We start from the raw sequence: 19,994 nt of genomic DNA on the forward strand, positions 1-19,994 counted from the left end.
CCTGCGAGAGCAAGATTTGAACTTCTGTCCTTTGGACGATTAGGCCGGGCACAGGACCTTTCTGCTAATGCTTAAGACTGCCGAAGATCTGACCCTGGGCCCACCCCACCCCCAAACCCCCTCCCACCCCCGTCACTAGCCAGTGTACATTTCAGAGCATGGTCAAATTCCAGGGAAGCTCACCATCAGCGCTTTTCCATGTGATTTTATACGCAGTTGCCGTGCCTACTCCGGTCCACGTGATCCGCAGCATGTTACGTCGAGTCTCAGCCACTCGCACATTGGTCACATCGCCAACAATGGGATCTTTTTGTGAAAGGACACAGAAATATATTTGTCATTGAGTCACACAGTTTCTAATTTTACATGGAATCAGAAGCATGATTAAGTTCCCTTTTCGTTCCCCCCAACCGGACCCGAGGCAACGTCCAGGTCAGCCCCAGGGTGGGGAGCCTATCCTTGGAAGAGCCTCTCACCTGTTGACAGGGAAGAGAGGGCCAGCTTCTGCTCCCACAGGTAAGGGCCAGTGCTGGTTGTGTTATGTCAACTCTGTTCAGTTTTCATGTGGCTGGTAAAGGTGACATGAATTACACATCCTTAATGCCCCTGAGATTCTCACCCTGGGAGACCGCTGAGGATAATAGAAAGAGGACATAGCCTTATCAGTTGGGAGAGGTGTTTCTGGGATTGAGGCTGTTGTAGACTGCTGGAGCAAAGTGCAGGCACCTTTAGAATTGTACGCTGCACAGATGGTTACTTGGCCCATTATAATTTCGACTGAGCTGGCAGTGCTGCCTCACAGCGCCAGCGACCCAGGTTCGATTCCAGCCTCAGGCGACTGTCCGTGTGGAGTTTTCACAATCTCCCCGTGTCTGCGTGGGTTTTCCTCCCAGGTGCTCCAGTTCCCTCCCACAGTCCAAGGGATTAGCCATGGAAAATGCAGGGTCACAGGGATAGGGACGGGGTACTGGTGTGGGTTTGGCTGGGATGCTATTCAAACAGTTGGTATGGACTCAATGGGCTGAATGGCCTGCTTACTCATTATGATTCAAACTGTCCGTTTGGTCCCACTCCCACAATTTCGATTTTTCTTTCTCTATTTTCATGTTTCCATCCTGTTCTCTTTTGAAAGCCATTATTAAAACGGCTCACACCATCCTGTGTGACAACGGCACCCCAGATCTTGCATTCTAGATGTCTTTAATCAGACACATAATGCCATACATCAATAGGTGTGAGGTTGGAAAAGCACAGCAGGCCAGACAACTTCAGAGGAGCAGGAAAGCCAATGTTTCAGCTAGGAGTGTGAAGGGTTGCAGCCCAAAACGTTGACTCTCCTGCTCCTCGGATGCTGTCCAAACTGCTGTGTTTGCCCAGCTCTGCGTGTATTGGCTCTGGCTTCTAGCACATTTTGCCCTTCCATACTAAAACTGTCTTCACTTACAGGATCTGTATCCCTCGATTCCCTTCCAATTCATGTCTATGGTCAGGTACTTCTTGAACCTGGATCTTCTGGCCCAAGATCCCTAGTCTGACTACACTCTCCCTACTGACACAGGGTGCTCAAAATGAGAAGTGACACTCCTCGAGATGCAATGAACTGTCATCACTAATCTTTCACATTCAACATCCTGGGTTTACCATTGAGAAAAAACAGAACTAGACGAGCTACATACATACAGTGGCTACAAGAGTAGTCAGAGGCTAGGAACACTGTAACTGACTCCCCAAAGCCTGTCCACCATCTACATGGCACAAGTCAGGAGTGTGATGGAATACACCCACTGGATGGGTGCAGCCCCAACAACGCTCAAGAAACATGGCACCATCCTGGGCGAAGCAGCCCACTTGATTAGCATCACATCCACCACTTTCTATATTCACTCTCTTCACCTTTGACTCATAGTGTGTTCCGCCTGCAAGGGGCACTCACGCAGACTCCTCCCACAGCACCTCCCAAATCCACAACCACGTTCATCTAGAAGGACAAAGGCAATAGATACATGCGGACACCAGCCCCTGCAAGTTCCCCTCTAAGCCACCCATCTACCTGACTTAGAACTATATTGCTGCTGGGTCAAGATCCTGGAATTCCCTCCCTAAGGCCATTGTGGGTCAACATGCAGCGCATGGATTTCAGCAGTTCAAGGCTGCAACTCACCACCACCATATCAAGGGCAATTAGGGATGGGCAATAAATGTCAGCTTGGCTGGCAATGCCCACATTCCATGTATCAGCTAATTAAAAAGGGCATCATTTAAATTGAAGGTTCATAAAAGTCACTGAAAAGTAATAATGGGCCAGAGACGTCTCAATGGTGATGTAGGCTGAGGTCTCTGTGCCACCACTCACTGGTCTTCGTAGTCACTGTCATGACGTTTCCCTCTCTGGATCCAACCAGTCCCGAGACGTCAATTGCATACACAGTGTTGGGCTGCAGCCCCTCAATATCGAAAGCGCTGGTATCTCTGCTCAGAATCTGACTGTCCTTGACACCTGAGGGACAAAAAAAGAATAAGATGGAGACCTGAGCATACAGGAATGCCAAGCTATATTCGTAACGGCGTGGGAAACTGCCCCAAGGTTTGGTACTGCAAGGGGCCTGCAAGGCGCACTCACACAGACTCCCCCCACAGCACCTCCCAAATCCACCTGGATCTTCTGGCCCAAGATCTCAAATAGACATTTTCACTCAACATCTGACACTGAGGTACATGACATGATATAAGGACAGCAAGTTTTAAGGAGTGACTTAAAGTAAGAGACAGAGGGATGTAGAGGTTCGGCTAGGAATTTCAAGGTTTAGTTGATTTGAGCCAAGCCTCTTGTCTCGATGGAGCACACTGTTCCAACAGCTTTGATCTTGTGTCATTCTTTTCCCATAGATTCTGCTGCCTTCAGGGCCTGGGCTCTACCTTGCATTGTAGAAGTTACTCTCTTAAGATAGGCTCTCCCTACTCTGAGTCTGCTGCATCTCTGTCTTGACCATTTTGTTGTGGGCAAGGCCAGAATTTGTTGTCCATCCCCAATGGCCCATGAACCATATGCCTTACTAGGCCATTTCAGACAGTGAATAAGAGTCATCCCCATCATTGTGGTCCTGGAGTCATGTGTAGTTCAAACCTGGTACGGAAGGCAGATTTCATTCCCCGAAGGACACCACTGAACCAGATGGGCTTTCCCCATTCCTTTGTATGTTGTTTCCTTTCAAACTGCCTCTGCTGTATTTCCAAGCAGTGCATTCCAGACCAGAACCACACATTCAGTGAAAGAAGATGTTTCTCACATCACTTTCACTCCTTTTGCAAATCATTTTACTTCCGTGCTCTCTGGTTCTTTATCCTTTTAGGAGGAAGAATAGTTTCTCTCTATCTACTCTCTCCAGGCCCCTCACAATTTTGAAAACCTCTGTCAAATCTCCTCTGAACCTTCTCCTCTCCAAGAGGAACAGCTTCATCCTCTCCAATCTAACCTCATCACTGAAGTTTCCCATCCCTGCAACCATTATTGTAAACCACTTCTGCACTCTCTCTCTCCAACGTGTGCCCACATTTTTCCTATAAGGTGCCCAAAACTGTACACAATGTTCCAGCTGAGGGCTAACAAGTGTCTTATACAAGTTCAACATCACCTCCTTGCTCTTGTACTCTATGCCCCTATTAATAAAGCTGAGAGCACTGTGTACTTTATTAGAACATAGAACATTACATAGAACATTACAGCACAGTACAGGCCCTTCGGCCCTCGATGTTGTGCCGACCTGTCATACCGATCTCAAGCCCATCTAACCTACACTATTCCATGTACGTCCATATGCTTGTCCAATGACGACTTAAATGTACCCGAAGTTGGCGAATCTACTACTGTTGCAAGCAAAGCATTCCATTCCCTTACTACTCTCTGAGTAAAGAAACTACCTCTGACATCCGTCCTATATCTTTCACCCCTCAATTTAAAGCTATGCCCTCTCGTGCTCGCCGTCACCATCCTAGGTAAAAGGCTCTCCCTATCCACCCTATCTAACCCTCTGATTATTTTATATGTTTCAATTAAGTCACCTCTCAACCTTCTTCTCTCTAACGAAAACAGCCTCAAGTCCCTCAGCCTTTCCTCATAAGACCTTCCCTCCATACCAGGCAACATCCTAGTAAATTTCCTCTGCACCCTTTCCAAAGCTCCCATATCCTCCTTATAATGCGGTGACCAGAACTGTACGCAATGCTCCAAGTGCTGCTCTTTTTACCTTTCCTGCCATCTTTAATGTATAGTATACATTACTATACAACTGTACACATTGCAGTACACAAGTAGGTTCCTCTGCTCCTGGACACCTCTTAGAATTGCATCTCCTGTTTCCTTCTGTCTGAGTGAGTTCTCCCTACCATAAGACATCACATCATATTTCTCTGCACTGAACCTTATCTGCCAACCATTCACCCACTCCACCAACTTGTCAATATCCTCACTGACCTCCTCACAGTTTCCAAGTTTTCCGAGTTGCATATCATCCACACACTCTGAAACTGAAATTAACATATTCATTCCCATTCTCCAACATTTAGGACTCAAGGAGATGAAAGTACAGCCAGCAATGTGGGAGCATTACCATTTGGGATAACTAACATTGGGGATCATTAACATTGGGGATAAATTACATTAGGGATAATCAACACTGCGGATAATGAACAGTCTCCAATTAGAGAACAGAAACTTCTTAAAAATAAAGGAGGACTCCCTAAAAGTTCATCAGAGTTTGTGGAGACTGCTGACAAGCCCAGCGTTTGTTGCCTGCAAGCCAAGCTTTTTGCTTAATCATCTCAGAAGGCATTTAAGAGTCAATCACATCGGGATTACACCACACCAGGTAAGGATGGCATATTTCCTTCCCTAAAGGACATCAGTAAACCAGTTGGGCTTTTACAACAATCACTGATAGCTTCACAGTTTCTCACTGCGATGATCTTCATTTTCCAGATTTATTAACTGAATTTAAATACCACCAGTGGCTATGGTAGATATGGACCTGTGGCCTCACAGCATTAACCCCTGGATCACTGCTATCATAATGACTCTGCCTCTCCAGGTGTGTTACAAACCTTCCAGAGTCTTGATGTTTTAATAAATCATCTTCAGGTCAAAAGTCAAGGAACACCAAGAAAGACTCCACACCAAGACAAAACATATTCTGCCTTAGGTTCTTTGAATACGATATTTATTAATTACAAAGATAATGAAAATCTCTCAAAGCTCACCTGCAAAGGATAGTTACTGAGTAGTGGTTGGAAACATAGGGCAGATTGACTCAAGGTCTTGAGCATATACAAAGAGGAATCTAGATGGAAGTAGGCCATTTGGCTCAATGAGTCTGGTCCATCATTCAATGAGATCATTCGCTACCTTCTGAGAGAAGAAATTCCTCCATATTTCTGTGCAAACCCTTACTGTGAGATGCCATCTGGCCCTAAATTCGCCCACAAGGAGAAACTACCTGTCTGCATCTAACAGGTCAAGTCCCCTAAGAATCATGTGTGTTTCAATGATGTCTTATTGTTCTAAACTCTACAGAGTCCAGGCCCAACCTGTCAAACTCTCTTGATAAAACAGCTCCTCCAAACCTGGTATCAGCCTACTGAATGTTCTCTGAACTGCCTCCGATGCCAATCTATCTTCCCTTGGATAAGGGGCCCAAAACTGCTCACAGTATTCCATTTATGGTCTGACTAGTGCCTTGGATACATTTAACACAACCTCCCTATTTTTATACTCCATTCCTTTTCAAATAAATGCAAGCATTCCATTTGTCTCCTCTGTTACCCACTGAATTTGGATGCCAGTATTTTGTTATTTATGGATGAAGATTCCCAAATCCTCCTGTTCTGTAGCTTTCCACAGTCTTTCTCCATTTAAATAATATTCAACTCCTATATTCCTCTTCATAACCTCACACTTACCCATATTATATTTCATTGGCTAAGCTTTAGCCCAGGTGTGTTACCTGTCTATGTCTCTCTGTAGACACTTTGTGTCACCTTCATCATTTGCTTTCCCACCACAAACTCATCCCTCACTTCCCTCATCCAAATCATTGATACGTCAATGAGAACAGAGGGCATAGTTAGTATGAAAAGGCAGGACAGAGTGAGGTAAATTGGTCTCAGAAGAAGGCGTTTGAGAGCTTTTTACAAAGATTTAAGCAGGAAGAGTTCAATGAAATAATGTTCTAGGGACAAAAACAGAAGTTGCTTGAAATGCTCGGCAGATCTGGCAGCATCTCTGGAGAAAAAGAATCACAGCTAGCGTTTCGGTTCCGGTGACCGTTCCTCAGAACTTTACAGCATCCACAGTTCTTTTAGTTTTTATTTAATGATCTGGGGACCAGAGTTTGAATGCCGCCACAGCAGATGGTGGAATTTGAATTCAATAAAAATAAAATCTAGAGTTAAGAGTCCAATGATGACACATGAAACCAACGTCAATTGTCGGGAAAACCCAACTGATTCACTGATTTCCTTCAGAGGGATGGAATCTGCCATCCTTACCTGGTCTGGCCTACATGTGACTCCAAACCCACAGCAATGTGGTTGACTCTTAACTGGCCTCTGAAATGGTTCTCCAAAGGCATTCATGTGTACCGAGCACTATAAAGTCTCTTCAAGGGCAAGTAGGGACGGGCTATAAACGCTGGCCAACCCATCGCTCCCACATCTGACAAATGAATTTTTTAAAAAGTTCATATAAAAAAGAAACTTCCACTATCTTAGGAGTCCAAACCATGAATATAATTTTACCACTAATAAATCAAACAGGGTCTTTAGAAAGAGATAATGGGATACCTCTTGATGTAGAGAATGGTTCAAATGTGGGACTGGTTCCCAAACAATTTGAGCATGGTGAGTTTTTTTTAAATTAAAAGCCAAAAGAACTGAGAATGCTGGTAATCAAAAACAAAAGCAGAAATTGCTGGAAAGGCTCAGCAGGTCTGGCAGCATCAGAGAGAAATCGGGGCTAAAGTTTTGGATCCAGTGACCCTTCGTCAGGACTCAGTCTGTTTCTTAAATTCATTCACAGGATTACAGGGTCACTGGAGAGACCAGTACTTATTGCCCATCCCTAATTGCCCACAGGGCAGTTCGGAGTTACAACATTGCAGTGGGTTGGGACTCCTACAGAGGCCAGATTAGGTAAGGATATCAGTCAACCAGATGGGACATCCTCCACCCCCCTCCAAGAACAGGTTTGATAGTCCTCATTTATTGAATTCAAATTTCACTATCTGCCACGCCAGGTCTCAAAACCTGGAACCCAGAACATTACCTAGTCCCTGGTTGAATAGTCTAGCAATAGTACCATTCGGCCCATCGTCTCCCTGAGGCAGCAGAGTTGCATTGAGGGGAAGTGACTGATAATTCCATGAGGGAGGAAGGGATAGAAGGACATGTTAAAAGAAAAATAAAGAGTTCAGGAAAAACTCACATCTGTGAAGACAGAAAAATATAGTTTTTGAGTCTAATATGGCTTTTCAAGATTATTCTATTTGAAATGGTCACCCTGTTTCTTCTTCCAAAGATGTGGTCTGACTTGTTGAGATTTTTCAAAACTTTTACTCAGGCTACCAGCATTTGTAGTTTTATATTATTATAGATAGATGTACCAACAGGTTTAGATGAAATGGATTCAGGATGAGACCCTAGTGTGTAGCATGAATGGCAACACAGTCCAGCTGGACCGAATGGTCTGTTTCTGTGCTGTAAGCCTGATGTGACTCAGTGAATGGAGCCAATGTATGGCTAAAGCTCCTTACGTGGACCACAAGGGAACCTGACGACATTGAACAACCCGCAAGAGCAAAAAGAACAGGTCACCTACCATCAGCACGGCGCCATGTGACCCTGTACGCTGTTGCCGTGGCAAAGCCAACCCAGCTGATTCGAATCCGTGAGCTCTGTGTTTCAACTACTCGCAGACTCGTCACACCACCCACGAGCGGTTCTTGGAAAAGAAAAGGTGTTTTCCTTTGAGACAAAGAAACAGCTGATATTTCAAAAGAGTGAGAGGTCACACTGCCCAGCGGTATGCTATATCCACCACACATCTACTCTCTTCGAGTATCCATTCAATTGCTTTTTGAGCTTGCTTCAGAGAATCTCTCGTCAAATTACCTACACTAGTTAATGGTAATACACAGGGGAGCAGTGACTGGGTTGATACAGACCCAACTGGATTGCCTTGGCAGCTCTGAGAAGGTTCATCCACTAGTCTGGTCAGTCTTGAACCCTGACCTTGAAGGTGAACAACCCATTGCTAATTTCACACACCCACAAATATGTCCCTGGCACTGACCTTCAATGAATGGGAACAGGGTGGTATTGGTTCTCGATATGATTGAAGACTTTCCACAACAAAGGCTCCATTCAAACTCACTGGGACCTTCACATCACCATTCCTTGCAGCCATGCATATATGGGAGGGCAAGAAACATTGCAATTTGTACAAAAAAAGTCACAAAGTCGCACCAATGCCACCCATGGTGTTGCTGTACAGGACTTAATAAGCACTTCTTACTTACATCATATGGTCAGGTCTACACTTACATCAGTTTTATTTATTCATGAGATGTGCAGCTTGTATTTGTGCCCCATCCCTAATTGCCCTGTACCACATTCCTGACCTGCTGCAGTCCTTCTGTTGTAGGGACACCCATCGCGCAGTTAGCAACAGAATTCCAGATTCTGATCCACTGACAGTAAAGGAATGAAGATATATTTCCAAGTCAGGATTGGAGGGGAACTTGTAAGGGTAGGCATTGCAACGTATCTGCTGCCCTTGTTCCCCTAGAACGTACAGTTGGTGGTTTAGAAAGTGCTAACGAATAATCCTTGGTAAATGAACAGCAGCAGGCTTTACTGAACGTAACTACTGACCAGGAATAGTAAGAAAGAACATATTTGGAAGCTAACATATTTGAGTCCCAGTCCCATGTGACCTAATGTCACTAAAGTTCCTAAAGTGCATGCTCAGTAGGTAGTCTCTGGTTGAGGGGAGAGATGCCTGCATTGGATACAGTTTTGAGAAGATATACTGCAATGAGGAAAGAATGCATAAACTGAGCCATAACTCACTGAGTTTAGCAGATTGAAAGATGATCATAATTCCAAAGGAACTTGACATTTTTTAGAAAAATGCTTTCAGGGAATGTGGCAAGTCCAGCACATATTCCCCATCCTTAACTGCACCATGTGGCTTGTTACAGCTTTCAGAGGGCAATTAACAGTCAATGCTATTACTGTGGGTCTGGAGTCACATGTAGGCCTGATAAGACTTCTTTCCTTAGAGGGAATTAGTGAACCGGGTGGGTTTTTAATGTGAATCAATGATGGGTACATGGTCACTATCGCTAAAACTAGACCGTCTGGTTTGAACCTATGTTCTCAGAGCAATAACATGGGACTCTGGATTACTAACCCGGCCCCAGCCAACCCAATCCAACCCACTCTTGCTGGCGAACCTAGCTCTAGGGAGCACAGTTTCAGAACAATCCTGAGTAAGATGATGGGGAGAATTTCCAAGGCAATAGGATAATTTCTTCTCCCAGTAGTCTTCGGAATTCTTTGGAATTTTCAATTGTTTGGAACAATCTCAGTGCCAGGAAGCTGCTAAAAAGGGTAATTGAGACTAGAGTTACGGATGAGGCAGGGAGGAAGGGGTTTTACCTGCATTTTAGGGATGGGCATGGGGCGTGTGGTCACTTTGCCAAAACTTATTTAGCTTCATGTAAAAACGTCAATTTCTCATAACAGAATTGTGGCAAACTGTTAGGTTACACGTAACTGGTGGTGAGAAATGATTCCAGTAATGATTTCAGAAAGGATTCAGAACAGTATCTGTGGACGAGGAACTTACGGGGTAATGAACAGAGTGCAAAGGCTTGAAAATAAGTACCACTGCTCTTTGGAAGAGCTGGCATTGGAGCAGCAGGCCAAGCAGTGTCTTGCTTTATGCTCAGTGTCAGTCATTTCTAAGATGATATCTCCACAGAAACTCAAGACCAATATCTCTCCCCAGGCAGCTCTTCCTCTCTTCAGGCTTGGCCCTTACGTATCACCATGCAGGGTGTTAGACACTCACCAGTTCTCACAGTGACAGTGGTGAGAGGCCCCTCTCTGTTTCCCACCACTGCTGAAACTCCAATCACGTACACAGAATTCGGCTGCAAACCTTCCACATCAAACGTGTTGATGGAGCTACTCAGCACTCTGCTCTCCTCGGTTCCTGGTGTAAACAATGGATAAATGAAACATTAATCATTCATTATTGAATCACTGACTCAAAACAGGGAAGCAGGCCTTTTCAGTCCATCAAATCCACATCAATGGGCAAGTCACCTCGTTCCAACCCCCTAATCATTCCCTGGGACCGTGCATTTCCCATGGCTAATCTACCTAGCCTATAGTTCCTGGACACTCTGGGCAATTTAGAAAGGCCATTGCACCTAACCTACACATCCTTCTGACTGTGGGAGGTAACAGCAGCCGGAGGAAACCCACACAGACACAGTGAGAATGTGCAAACTCCACACAGACAGTCACCCAGGGCTAGGATTGAACCTGGGTCCCTGGTGCTGTGAGGCTGTGGTGCTGACCACTGGGCCACCGTGCTGCCATTAACTAAATTCTATTTATTTATTCCTAGGGTATTGGCATCACTGGTTAGGCTGGCATTCACGAAAACTCCCCAGCAAATTTAAGTCAAACTCCACCGTCTTTCATAGTGAGATTTCAAACCAGCTCCCCAGAACATCACCTGGGGCTCTGGATTTAATAAATCCAGTGATAATACCACAAGGCCATCACCTCCCCCAATTGAAAAGGGCACAAAAATTTCCATTTATCACAGCAATTTGTTGCACCTCACGACATCCCCGAACACTTCACAGTCATCAACCCCACTCAATGGGTCAGCCACTTTGAACTGAAATGGGGAGCAATCTCTTTGTTTAGCTGAGTGTGAATTGTTTACTATTGATGTATGTGATGTGGGCATTTATTGCTGGCCCTAATTGCCCTTATATGTGGCTTGGTAAGGCCATTTCAGAGGGCTGTTAAGAGACAGCAAACATACAAGTGAGAAACAACGGTAGGCCACTCAGCCCTTGACTCTGCTGTGCCGTTCAATAAGATCACAGTTCATCGAACTGTTGCATATCCCTGATTAACCACAATAACTTTTCAACATGTTGCTTGTCAGGAATCTAACAACCTTTGTCTTAGAAATATTGACCGCAAACAATTAACGAAAATAAAATTTACCCAGGTAGGTAGATTATCTCCCAATCTGAATGAAAGGCTTTCCGTATTATAGTGCCTTCCATGACTTCAGGATAGTCCAAATGAAATTACGTTATGAAGTGTGGCCACTCTAGAATGTAGGAACCACAGCGGCTGACAGGTTCACAGCAAGATCCCACTGATAGAACTGAAGTAATGGTCGGTTTACGTGTTTTAATGATGTCAGTTGAGCAATTGAAAGTCTGTCTCCCGACCAGAGAAATCTACCCCCCTGCGCCCTCCCCCACCTGCTGTTCTTCAAAAACAGTTCCATGCAATCCTCCCAATTAGGTAAAAGAGCTTCTGTTGACCATCGTATCTGAAACTGGCACCGACGTCAGTGCAGCATGCCCTCAACACCAGCACCAACTGAGCAAAGTTTCAACAAGTGAAGCCTTGTAGTACCACTGCTATCAAATATTGGCACGAAGCACAGCAAATGCATTCCTGAGGTAGCTCCCAAGGGCAGGGGAACCTCATTCAAGCTGTTTGGAGGTGGGTGCACCTACCGTCAGCGCGTTTCCACATGACCTTGTACGCTGTAGCCTGGGACACTCCTCGCCACGCTATTCGGACCTGATTATTCCGAGTCTCAAGGGAACGGAGCTCCGTCACACGCTCAATGGCTGTATCTTACGTTGTGCAGATTGGAGAGAAAAGGAGAGATATTTGAAAGATCCATTGACTGAGCAAGTGTACGCTTTAGACAAATGGAGCCAAGATGATAGACTTCAATTCCTTTTATTCATTCATTGAATGCTGCTGTTCAGGCGAAATAAATAGCGGGGAAGTTCAGGAGAGGTCCTGTTACACTATAAGTTGTTGCAATCTGAACTTTAAAGGTATCTTGATTGTATTAATAAGACAAACAACACACAGTTGAAAAGCTTGATGGATTGAGTACCCTACGCATATGTAGAGAGAAAAACCAAAAGAACTGCAGATGCTGTAAATCAGGAACAGAAATAGAGGTTGCTCAGCAGGTCTGGCAGCATCCGTGAAGGAAAAAAGTCAGAGTTAATGTTTCAGGTCCAGTGACCCTTCTTCAGAACTAGGAAGCCCTAGTTCCGAGGAAGGGTCACCGCACCCAAAGCGTTAACTCTGATTCTTTTCTCCGCATGGAACGGGAGATTGCTGAGCTTGGTTGGTTCAGTTGGCTGGAGTGTGCTGTGGAATGCTGCCATCAGCATGTGATCAATCACTTCATTAGCTGTCAGTGTTCACAGAGGCCTCCCTCCTTGCCATTTTCGACAAAGCATATCCTACAGTCTGCCCCCAGTCGAAGTTAAATGAACAACTGTCTCCTTCAAATGGAATGAGATGCCTACAGTCCTCTGCGGATTATAGCTAATTACCGATGTGCAGGGCTTCCACATTGGTAGATGAAATAGTCTCTGAAGTGCGTATCAGCCCCCAGAATATTACTTTCAATTTCCTAAGTCCATTTTTGATCCCATGCCCCTTTAAGGGCCTGATCATTTGACAATTAGTTAATCTGGTTTGATTGGGCCCCAAAGTAAAGTATTCTCCCCTTCTGACTCCATTTTGACTTAGCCCCTTCCTCGTCCCTTACCTTTGATGGTCTGTATTGCCCTGGATGGGCTTTGCATGCAAATTAATTAGTTGGGTGGTTTACTGGTGGAGCTAAATGGATAAAACAAAGTATAGTGGATGATTTGGTGATGGGAAAAGTTGTGTGCAAGAACTAAAAAAAGAAAACAATGAAGACAGAATTCTGAAGACAGAGCATTTAATGTCTTTGCTTGAGGTGCCCATGACAACTGACATTTCATCTGTGTGCATGCTTGAAGCCACATTTATTCACTCAAAAGGTTCTGTTCTATGTGGGCAAAAGGTAGTTACGCAAACACTGCATCTTCTCCTTGAGAAAATGGTTATGGACATTGCAAATACTGCATCCACTGTACCCGGTGCGGCTTTCTCTACATTGGGGAAACCAAGCGGAGGCTTGGGGACCGCTTTGCAGAACACCTCCGCTCAGTTCGCAACAAACAACTGCACCTCCCAGTCGCAAACCATTTCCACTCCCCCTCCCATTCTCTTGATGACATGTCCATCATGGGCCTCCTGCACTGCCACAATGATGCCACCCGAAGGTTGCAGGAACAGCAACTCATATTCCGCCTGGGAACCCTGCAGCCATATGGTATCAATGTGGACTTCACCAGTTTCAAAATCTCCCCTTCCCCCACTGCATCCCTAAACCAGCCCAGTTCATCCCCTCCCCCCACTGCACCACACAACCAGCCCAGCTCTTCCCCCCCACCCACTGCATCCCAAAACCAGTCCAACCTGTCTCTGCCTCCCTAACCGGTTCTTCCTCTCATCCATCCCTTCCTCCCACCCCAAGCCGCACCCCCAGCTACCTACTAACCTCATCCCACCTCCTTGACCTGTCCGTCTTCCCTGGACTGACCTATCCCCTCCCTACCTCCCCACCCACACCTTCTCCACCTATCTTCTTTACTCTCCATCTTCGGTCCGCCTCCCCCTCTCTCCCTATTTATTCCAGTTCCCTCCCCCCATCCCCCTCTCTGATGAAGGGTCTGGGCCCGAAACGTCAGCTTTTGTGCTCCTGAGATGCTGCTTGGCCTGCTGTGTTCATCCAGCCTCACATTTTATTATCTTGGAATCTCCAGCATCTGCAGTTCCCATTATCTCTCAATCACAGTCTACCTGCCTGTTCTGAGGTTAATAGTCGACCAAAGATTAACAGATATCAGCTCCTGTACAAACTCCAAGCCAGCCACAATCCAAGCCATCAGCACCTTCTTCTCATGCTGTAAAAATTGCTGTTCCTATTCCAAAACTGGTTCCCTTGTGTTTCCATCTCGATGAGGGCAAGATGCAAAGCTTTGACTTGGTGCCCCCCTTTAGTAATGTTAAGGACTGAGCCTAATTGGATAGGTTTCAAATAGTTTGCAATCAGCATCATGGCTGCTTATTTCTCTGTACAACTCTACAATGTTATGGTGAACACAGAGTCCCAATAATTATTATGAACTTCCTGTCATATTCATCCTGAGTAATGAACAATTCCTTTTTAACAAAATACATTGAGAATTTCCATTAAATATATAATTAACGTCACATCATTAGTGCCATTTTAAGTATAAACTTCACACTGAAATATTCCCACACTGCAATTAACAGTGCAATACATAATAATCATTTTGCAATATCTAAACCACAGTCCATTTAATCACAGACTGTCAGTGTGTGTGTGCCTGTGTACGCAGCATTCCAGTAAAGTTCAACACTGTGAATAATTACTGATCTGTTGCATTAAATGTTTTGCAATCTGTGTCTGGGAGGCTACTGTTTTAGATTCAGATGGAGGATTGCAAACAGAATGTTTCAGACAGCCAATAGTCCATAATTTGCTGATTTAATGTGATGTTGCACACTTGTAGTCAGAGAGCACTTGATAATATGAACCAGTCAGTGAGAACCTCTAGTGGTACAGCAGTGTTATTGTAACAGAATGACTTGGACACTCCACAGCGGAAGTGGAGACATTAAATCCGACTGCTCACATGAAAGGGCTTAATGCCCTGGTGTGTTAACCACATATGGGCCGTGCCAAGGACTGAGCACGACTAGTCGTGAGTCTCACTGTAATGCATCCAGTCGCTTGTCAGTGTCAATCAGACAACATAGCACAACTTCAATACAGGCAAAATACAGCAGAAGCTGGAAGTCTGAAACTCAGAGCAACTTATTCATCAACCTTTGAACTTCTGTCGGCTCATGTGGGGGGTGAGTCAGCGGTGGTGGTTGTGGGGTGCAAGGGCAAGTGCAGGAACTCATCAGCGTGTAGTGTGACCTCGTTCTGCCTCTGCAGAAAGCAGGTTAGCGTGTTCGCCCTCTCACTACCGCTGTCTGAAGGGCAGGTAGGGATGGACAATAAATGCTGGCCAAATGCAGGAATATAAAAAAGGATGGTGTGAAGTGTTACAAGGATTCTACGGGCTCATTAACAAGCCTGGGAGATCCCTTGTATTACAGCACAGATTCTAGACCAAACAGGATTGTAAGACAATGACATGGGATCACAACAAGAGATGTTCCAGGCTGAAGTTACTTGCTGCTTGCCTTCAGTCACTCTCTCTGTTATGGAGTCAGCTGTAATTGTTTGTACCATATACTAAGCACTGTACCCAGGGTGTGTGTGTCAGTCCGTAACATTGCAGCTCTGTAAAGAGTTAGCACTGTGCAACTTGAGAAGACTCAGAATGTTAATCCTGTTTCTCCACTGATGCTGCCAGGCCTGCAGAGTTTCCTCCAGCAACTTCTGTATCTGTTTCAGATTTCCAGCTTCCGCAGTGTTTTACATTTAAATTTTAGATATCGGACTCAAGGAAAGCCTGACTATTTGTGATTGCACATAAAGTAGATGACAGAGAAACAGACACTATCATTTCTCATTGCCATCAGCTCTGAAATGAGGCTTCATAGAATTCTTGCAGTGTAGAAACAGGCCATTCGGCCCAACAAGTCCACACTGGCCCTCCAAAGAGCATCCCACCCAGACCAACCTCCCTTACCCTATACCCCCACATTTCCCCATGGCTAACACACTTAACCTATACACTATGGGCAATTTAGCCTGGTCAATCCACCGAGCCTTCACATCTTTGAAGTGTGGGAGAAAACCAGAACACCTGCAAGAAACCCACACAAACACAGGAAGAATATGCAAAATCTACACAGAGAGTCACCCAAGGGTGGAATCAAACCCAGGTCCTTGGAGCTGTGAGGCAGCAGTGCTAACCACTGAGCCACCGTGCCACCCGGGGCCTTCCATTAGACAGGTTGGAGTATTAGCAAACGAATCACTTCAGCTTCAGGAGGACAAGACACAACAGATACACATTCATTGATACACTGCATTTGGGCGCAGCACTTCCTCAGTTTGATTTATGTGAGGGTGCCGGGGCTCATTGTGTTGGAATAGTATTGTGGGTAAATGCAAAGGGCATGACGCCAACCTGATAACTTCCAAACGGCTGACACAGGAGCAGTGTCTTCCTCTGACATGCTGTACAATTCTCCCATTTTATGATTAATGCCTGTAAGTGGGGCTCAGGCAAATCCAAAGACAACCTCCTCAAATTGGCCTCACGTTTCAAGAACTGTAACAGCATTCTGCCCGCTTGCAATGGTGCAGCATGGGTTAGGCCTCACGCTCCTGCACAGGAATCCCCTCAGAGTGACATCTGTTTATTCCCAAAGCCCTGGGGCGTGCAGAGCTTCTGAAACCATCAAACCTGTCCGTCACTTCATGGTATGTTAGTTCACAGGTGAACACACAGATGGAAGCAAGGAGACATATTGGAGGAGAGGCAGTGAGCCTGGCCAACATTCAGCAATGCACCTTCAAAAGAGATTCTAAGAGGTATGGACTGTCTCCTCTCAGGTATCGTGGCTGCCAGTCAGGAAGGAAAAGGGATGCTTCTGAGTGATGAACGCATGCCTAGAGACCCCAATGGCATTTTTTATAAATGTATTCATAGGCATTACTTTTACCAGTTCCAAGTTGCCCCTTGAGAAGGTGGGGGTGAGCTGCCTTCTTGAGCCACTGCAGCTCAGGCGCTGTAGGCAGACCCACGATGCCCTCAGGGACAGAATTCCAGGATTTTGACCCAGTGACAGTGAAAGAATGGCGATATATTTCCAAGTCAGGGTGGTGAGTGGCTTGGAGGGGAACTTGGAGGTGGTGGTGTTCCCATATGCCTGCTGCCCTTGTCCTTCTAGATGAAACTAGTTGTAGGTTTGTAAGGTGCTGGCTCAGGATCTTTGGTGAATTCCTACAGGGCATCTTGAAGATAGTGCAGTGATAATGGGAACTGCAGATGCTGGAGAATCCAAGATAACAAAGTGTGAAGCTGGATGAACACAGCAGGCCAAGCAGCATCTCAGGAGCACAAAAGCTGACGTTTCGGGCCTAGACCCTTCATCAGAGAGGAAGGGTCTCTGATGAAGGGTCTAGGCCCGAAACGTCAGCTTTTGTGCTCCTGAGATGCTGCTTGGCCTGCTGTGTTCATCCAGCTTCACAATTTGTTGTCTTGAAGATAGTGCACACTGCTGCTACTAATGTTGAGCATCTATTGGGTTTCATTGCGAAATAAGAAGGGTGCACTTCAAACGTCTTGGCAAATGCAGTCCCATTCCTGCAATTTCCTGTTTAGTTCAGACATCCGCAGACATAGTAGTCATTTTATTAATGGCTGTAAGACAAACAGCTGAGGAAATCACGCAAGGGCTCAAAGCCAAACCTTCCTTCTCTGACAGAGAACCTGGCCTTACTCAAGATTGTATTGCTGATTCCCCAGCTAAAAGAAGCAACAGAAATACAAAGACATCAACTTGGATTTTTTTCCACTTATTCATTCAGAGGATGTAGGCATCACTGGCTAGCCAGTATTTATTGTTCATCCCTAATTATCCTTCAGAAACTGGTAGTGAGCTGGCTTCTGGAGCCGCTGCAGTCCATACATACACCACAGTGCTATTCAGGGAGGGAATTCCAGGATTTTGACAACAAAAGAACAGGGACATATTTCCGAGTCAGGATGATGAGTGACTTCATGAGGAACTTGCCAGTAGCAGCATTCCCGATTACCTGCTGCTGTAATCCTTCTGCATAGAAGTGGCCATGGGTTTGGAAGTTGCTGTCTGAGGAGTCTTAGTAAGTTGCTGCGGTGCATCTTAAGCATGGTCCCCCAATCTGTTGCTCAACTGGTGAATGGAGTGAATGTTGACAATGCTAGATGGGGGTGACAATCAAGCTTCCTGAGTGTTGTTGGAGCTGCACCCATCCAGGCAAGTGGGGAGAATTCCATCACACTCCTGACTTATGCCTTGTAGATGGTGGACAGGCTTTGGAGAGACAGGAAGTGAGTTATTGCTGTAGGATTCCTAGCTCTTGTAGCTACTAGAGCAATTCCATTTCTGGTCAACAGTAACTCCAAGCTGTTGCTATTGGGGGACTTAGTGAAAATAATGCCATTGAATATAAAGGGGCAACAGTTAGATTCTTGTTGGAATTGGCCATTGCCTGGTCTGAATGTTAATTGTCCAAGCATATGTAGGAAGAGCAAGCTCAGCATTACTGCAGTGTCAATTCATCTCTTACCTGCCTGAGCCACAACGCTGACAGGATTTCCTTCTCTGCCTCCAGAAAGTGGTGACACATTGATGTAATATGTTGCCCCTTGTTGTATTCGATCAATGTCAAATGTTGTTACATCATGTGACACAATTCTGGTTATCTCATATCCTGAACAGGAAAAAACCAGGTTATTAATGCGCACAATTTCAAAATGATCAGGTTAACACGAAAACTGGAAATATCATCAGCTACAAGGTGGACAGTGTCTAACTTCACAAGGATAGATTGGTTGCAGGATGTGGCAGATGACCGTTAATACAGAGATGTATAAAGAGATACATTTTGTTTGAAAGAACAAAATAAAATCAGCTGTGTAAAAGGCCTGAATACTGGTGATGCTAACTTTGTTGCTTCTTCCACAGTTGCTGCCAGAAATGCTGAGTTTCACCAGAACTTTCTGCGCTTGTTTCACATTTCCGCATACTTTGCTTTTGTTACAAAATAATGGGTACAATTTCAAGAGGGGTGCAGGATTAGAGGCACTTGGAGGAACACGTGTACACATTCTCAAGAATCCTTGCTAGTTGCAGGGCAGGGTGAAGAATAAAACATATAGGATCTTGGGCTTTAGAGGGCTGGAGCACATAGGCAAGGGACTTGTGCTTCAGTCTTCAGAATGTGGGCTGGGTTTCGTGTACCTGCTGGTTGTGGTACTTGACCATGAATTCACAATGCTTGAGAGGGACAGTTTTGTCCTCCACAACGTAATGAATGGGTGACCATTGAGTTGGTGCTATTTGTAGAGCTTGGGACTGTAGGAGCACAATGGCTTGTTATTGACCTCTGAGTAGTGTATGTATTTGCCTTCAAACACCACATGATGCTTCTCGCGAACGTCAGCCCGATCTAAATTTGCAAAACGCTGGTTCCCATCTATCTGCTGTCTTTGTCCTTCCAGGTAATAATGTTCAAAGGAGCCTTGGCGAACTACTGCAGTGTGCAACTTACAGATGGTACACACTGATGTTACTGGGTGTCAGTAGTGAAGGCAGTGAATGTTGAAGGTGTTGGATGTGGTGCTGAGCAAGCGGCTGCTTTGTCCTGGATGGTGTTGAGCTTCTTGAGTGTTGTTAGAGCTGCACCCAGCCAGGCAAGTGGGGAGTATTCCATCACACTCCTGTCTTATGCCTTGTAAATGCCAGACAGGCTCGAGGAGTCAGGAGTTGTAGTGATTGGAACCAGGTGGGTCGTGTTGACTACAAGATCCCTGATTGGGTTTGCTAATCTGGGCCAATCAGGAAAGCCAGGACTGACCAACATAACCAGAAAATTTAGAATCTCCTCAGTTCAGGGGATTGACTCTGAGCTGGCTGGCTATAGAAAGTGCACTATGTACCTGTAAATAAAGGGTGACTTGGTGATGGGATACAAGTCTCTGTGCAGTTATTTCAGGAGATGAGTTAATTACTGCAGTATTTCTAGCATTTGGCCCACTCCTGTACCTACAGCATTTGCTTAGTTATAGAACATAGAA

The 19,994-nt window shown here is 45.3% G+C and overlaps 1 protein-coding gene across 1 annotated transcript in view; it reads right to left on the reverse strand.

Moving 5' to 3' along the window:
• The window catches only part of col7a1 (collagen, type VII, alpha 1), a 443,464-nt gene that overhangs the window by 300,979 nt on the left and 122,491 nt on the right, over positions 1-19,994 (reverse strand). The window contains exons 16-21 of the mRNA XM_059649672.1: positions 18,485-18,628; positions 11,835-11,957; positions 10,127-10,270; positions 7,868-7,990; positions 2,354-2,497; positions 184-306 (exon numbers count right to left, since the gene is read on the reverse strand). Coding sequence (XP_059505655.1) covers positions 184-306; positions 2,354-2,497; positions 7,868-7,990; positions 10,127-10,270; positions 11,835-11,957; positions 18,485-18,628 — 801 coding nt within the window. The remainder of the gene's footprint in view (positions 1-183; positions 307-2,353; positions 2,498-7,867; positions 7,991-10,126; positions 10,271-11,834; positions 11,958-18,484; positions 18,629-19,994) is intronic.

Source organism: Stegostoma tigrinum, chromosome 11 (assembly GCF_030684315.1).
Source record: "Stegostoma tigrinum isolate sSteTig4 chromosome 11, sSteTig4.hap1, whole genome shotgun sequence".
Lineage (NCBI taxonomy): Eukaryota > Metazoa > Chordata > Chondrichthyes > Orectolobiformes > Stegostomatidae > Stegostoma > Stegostoma tigrinum.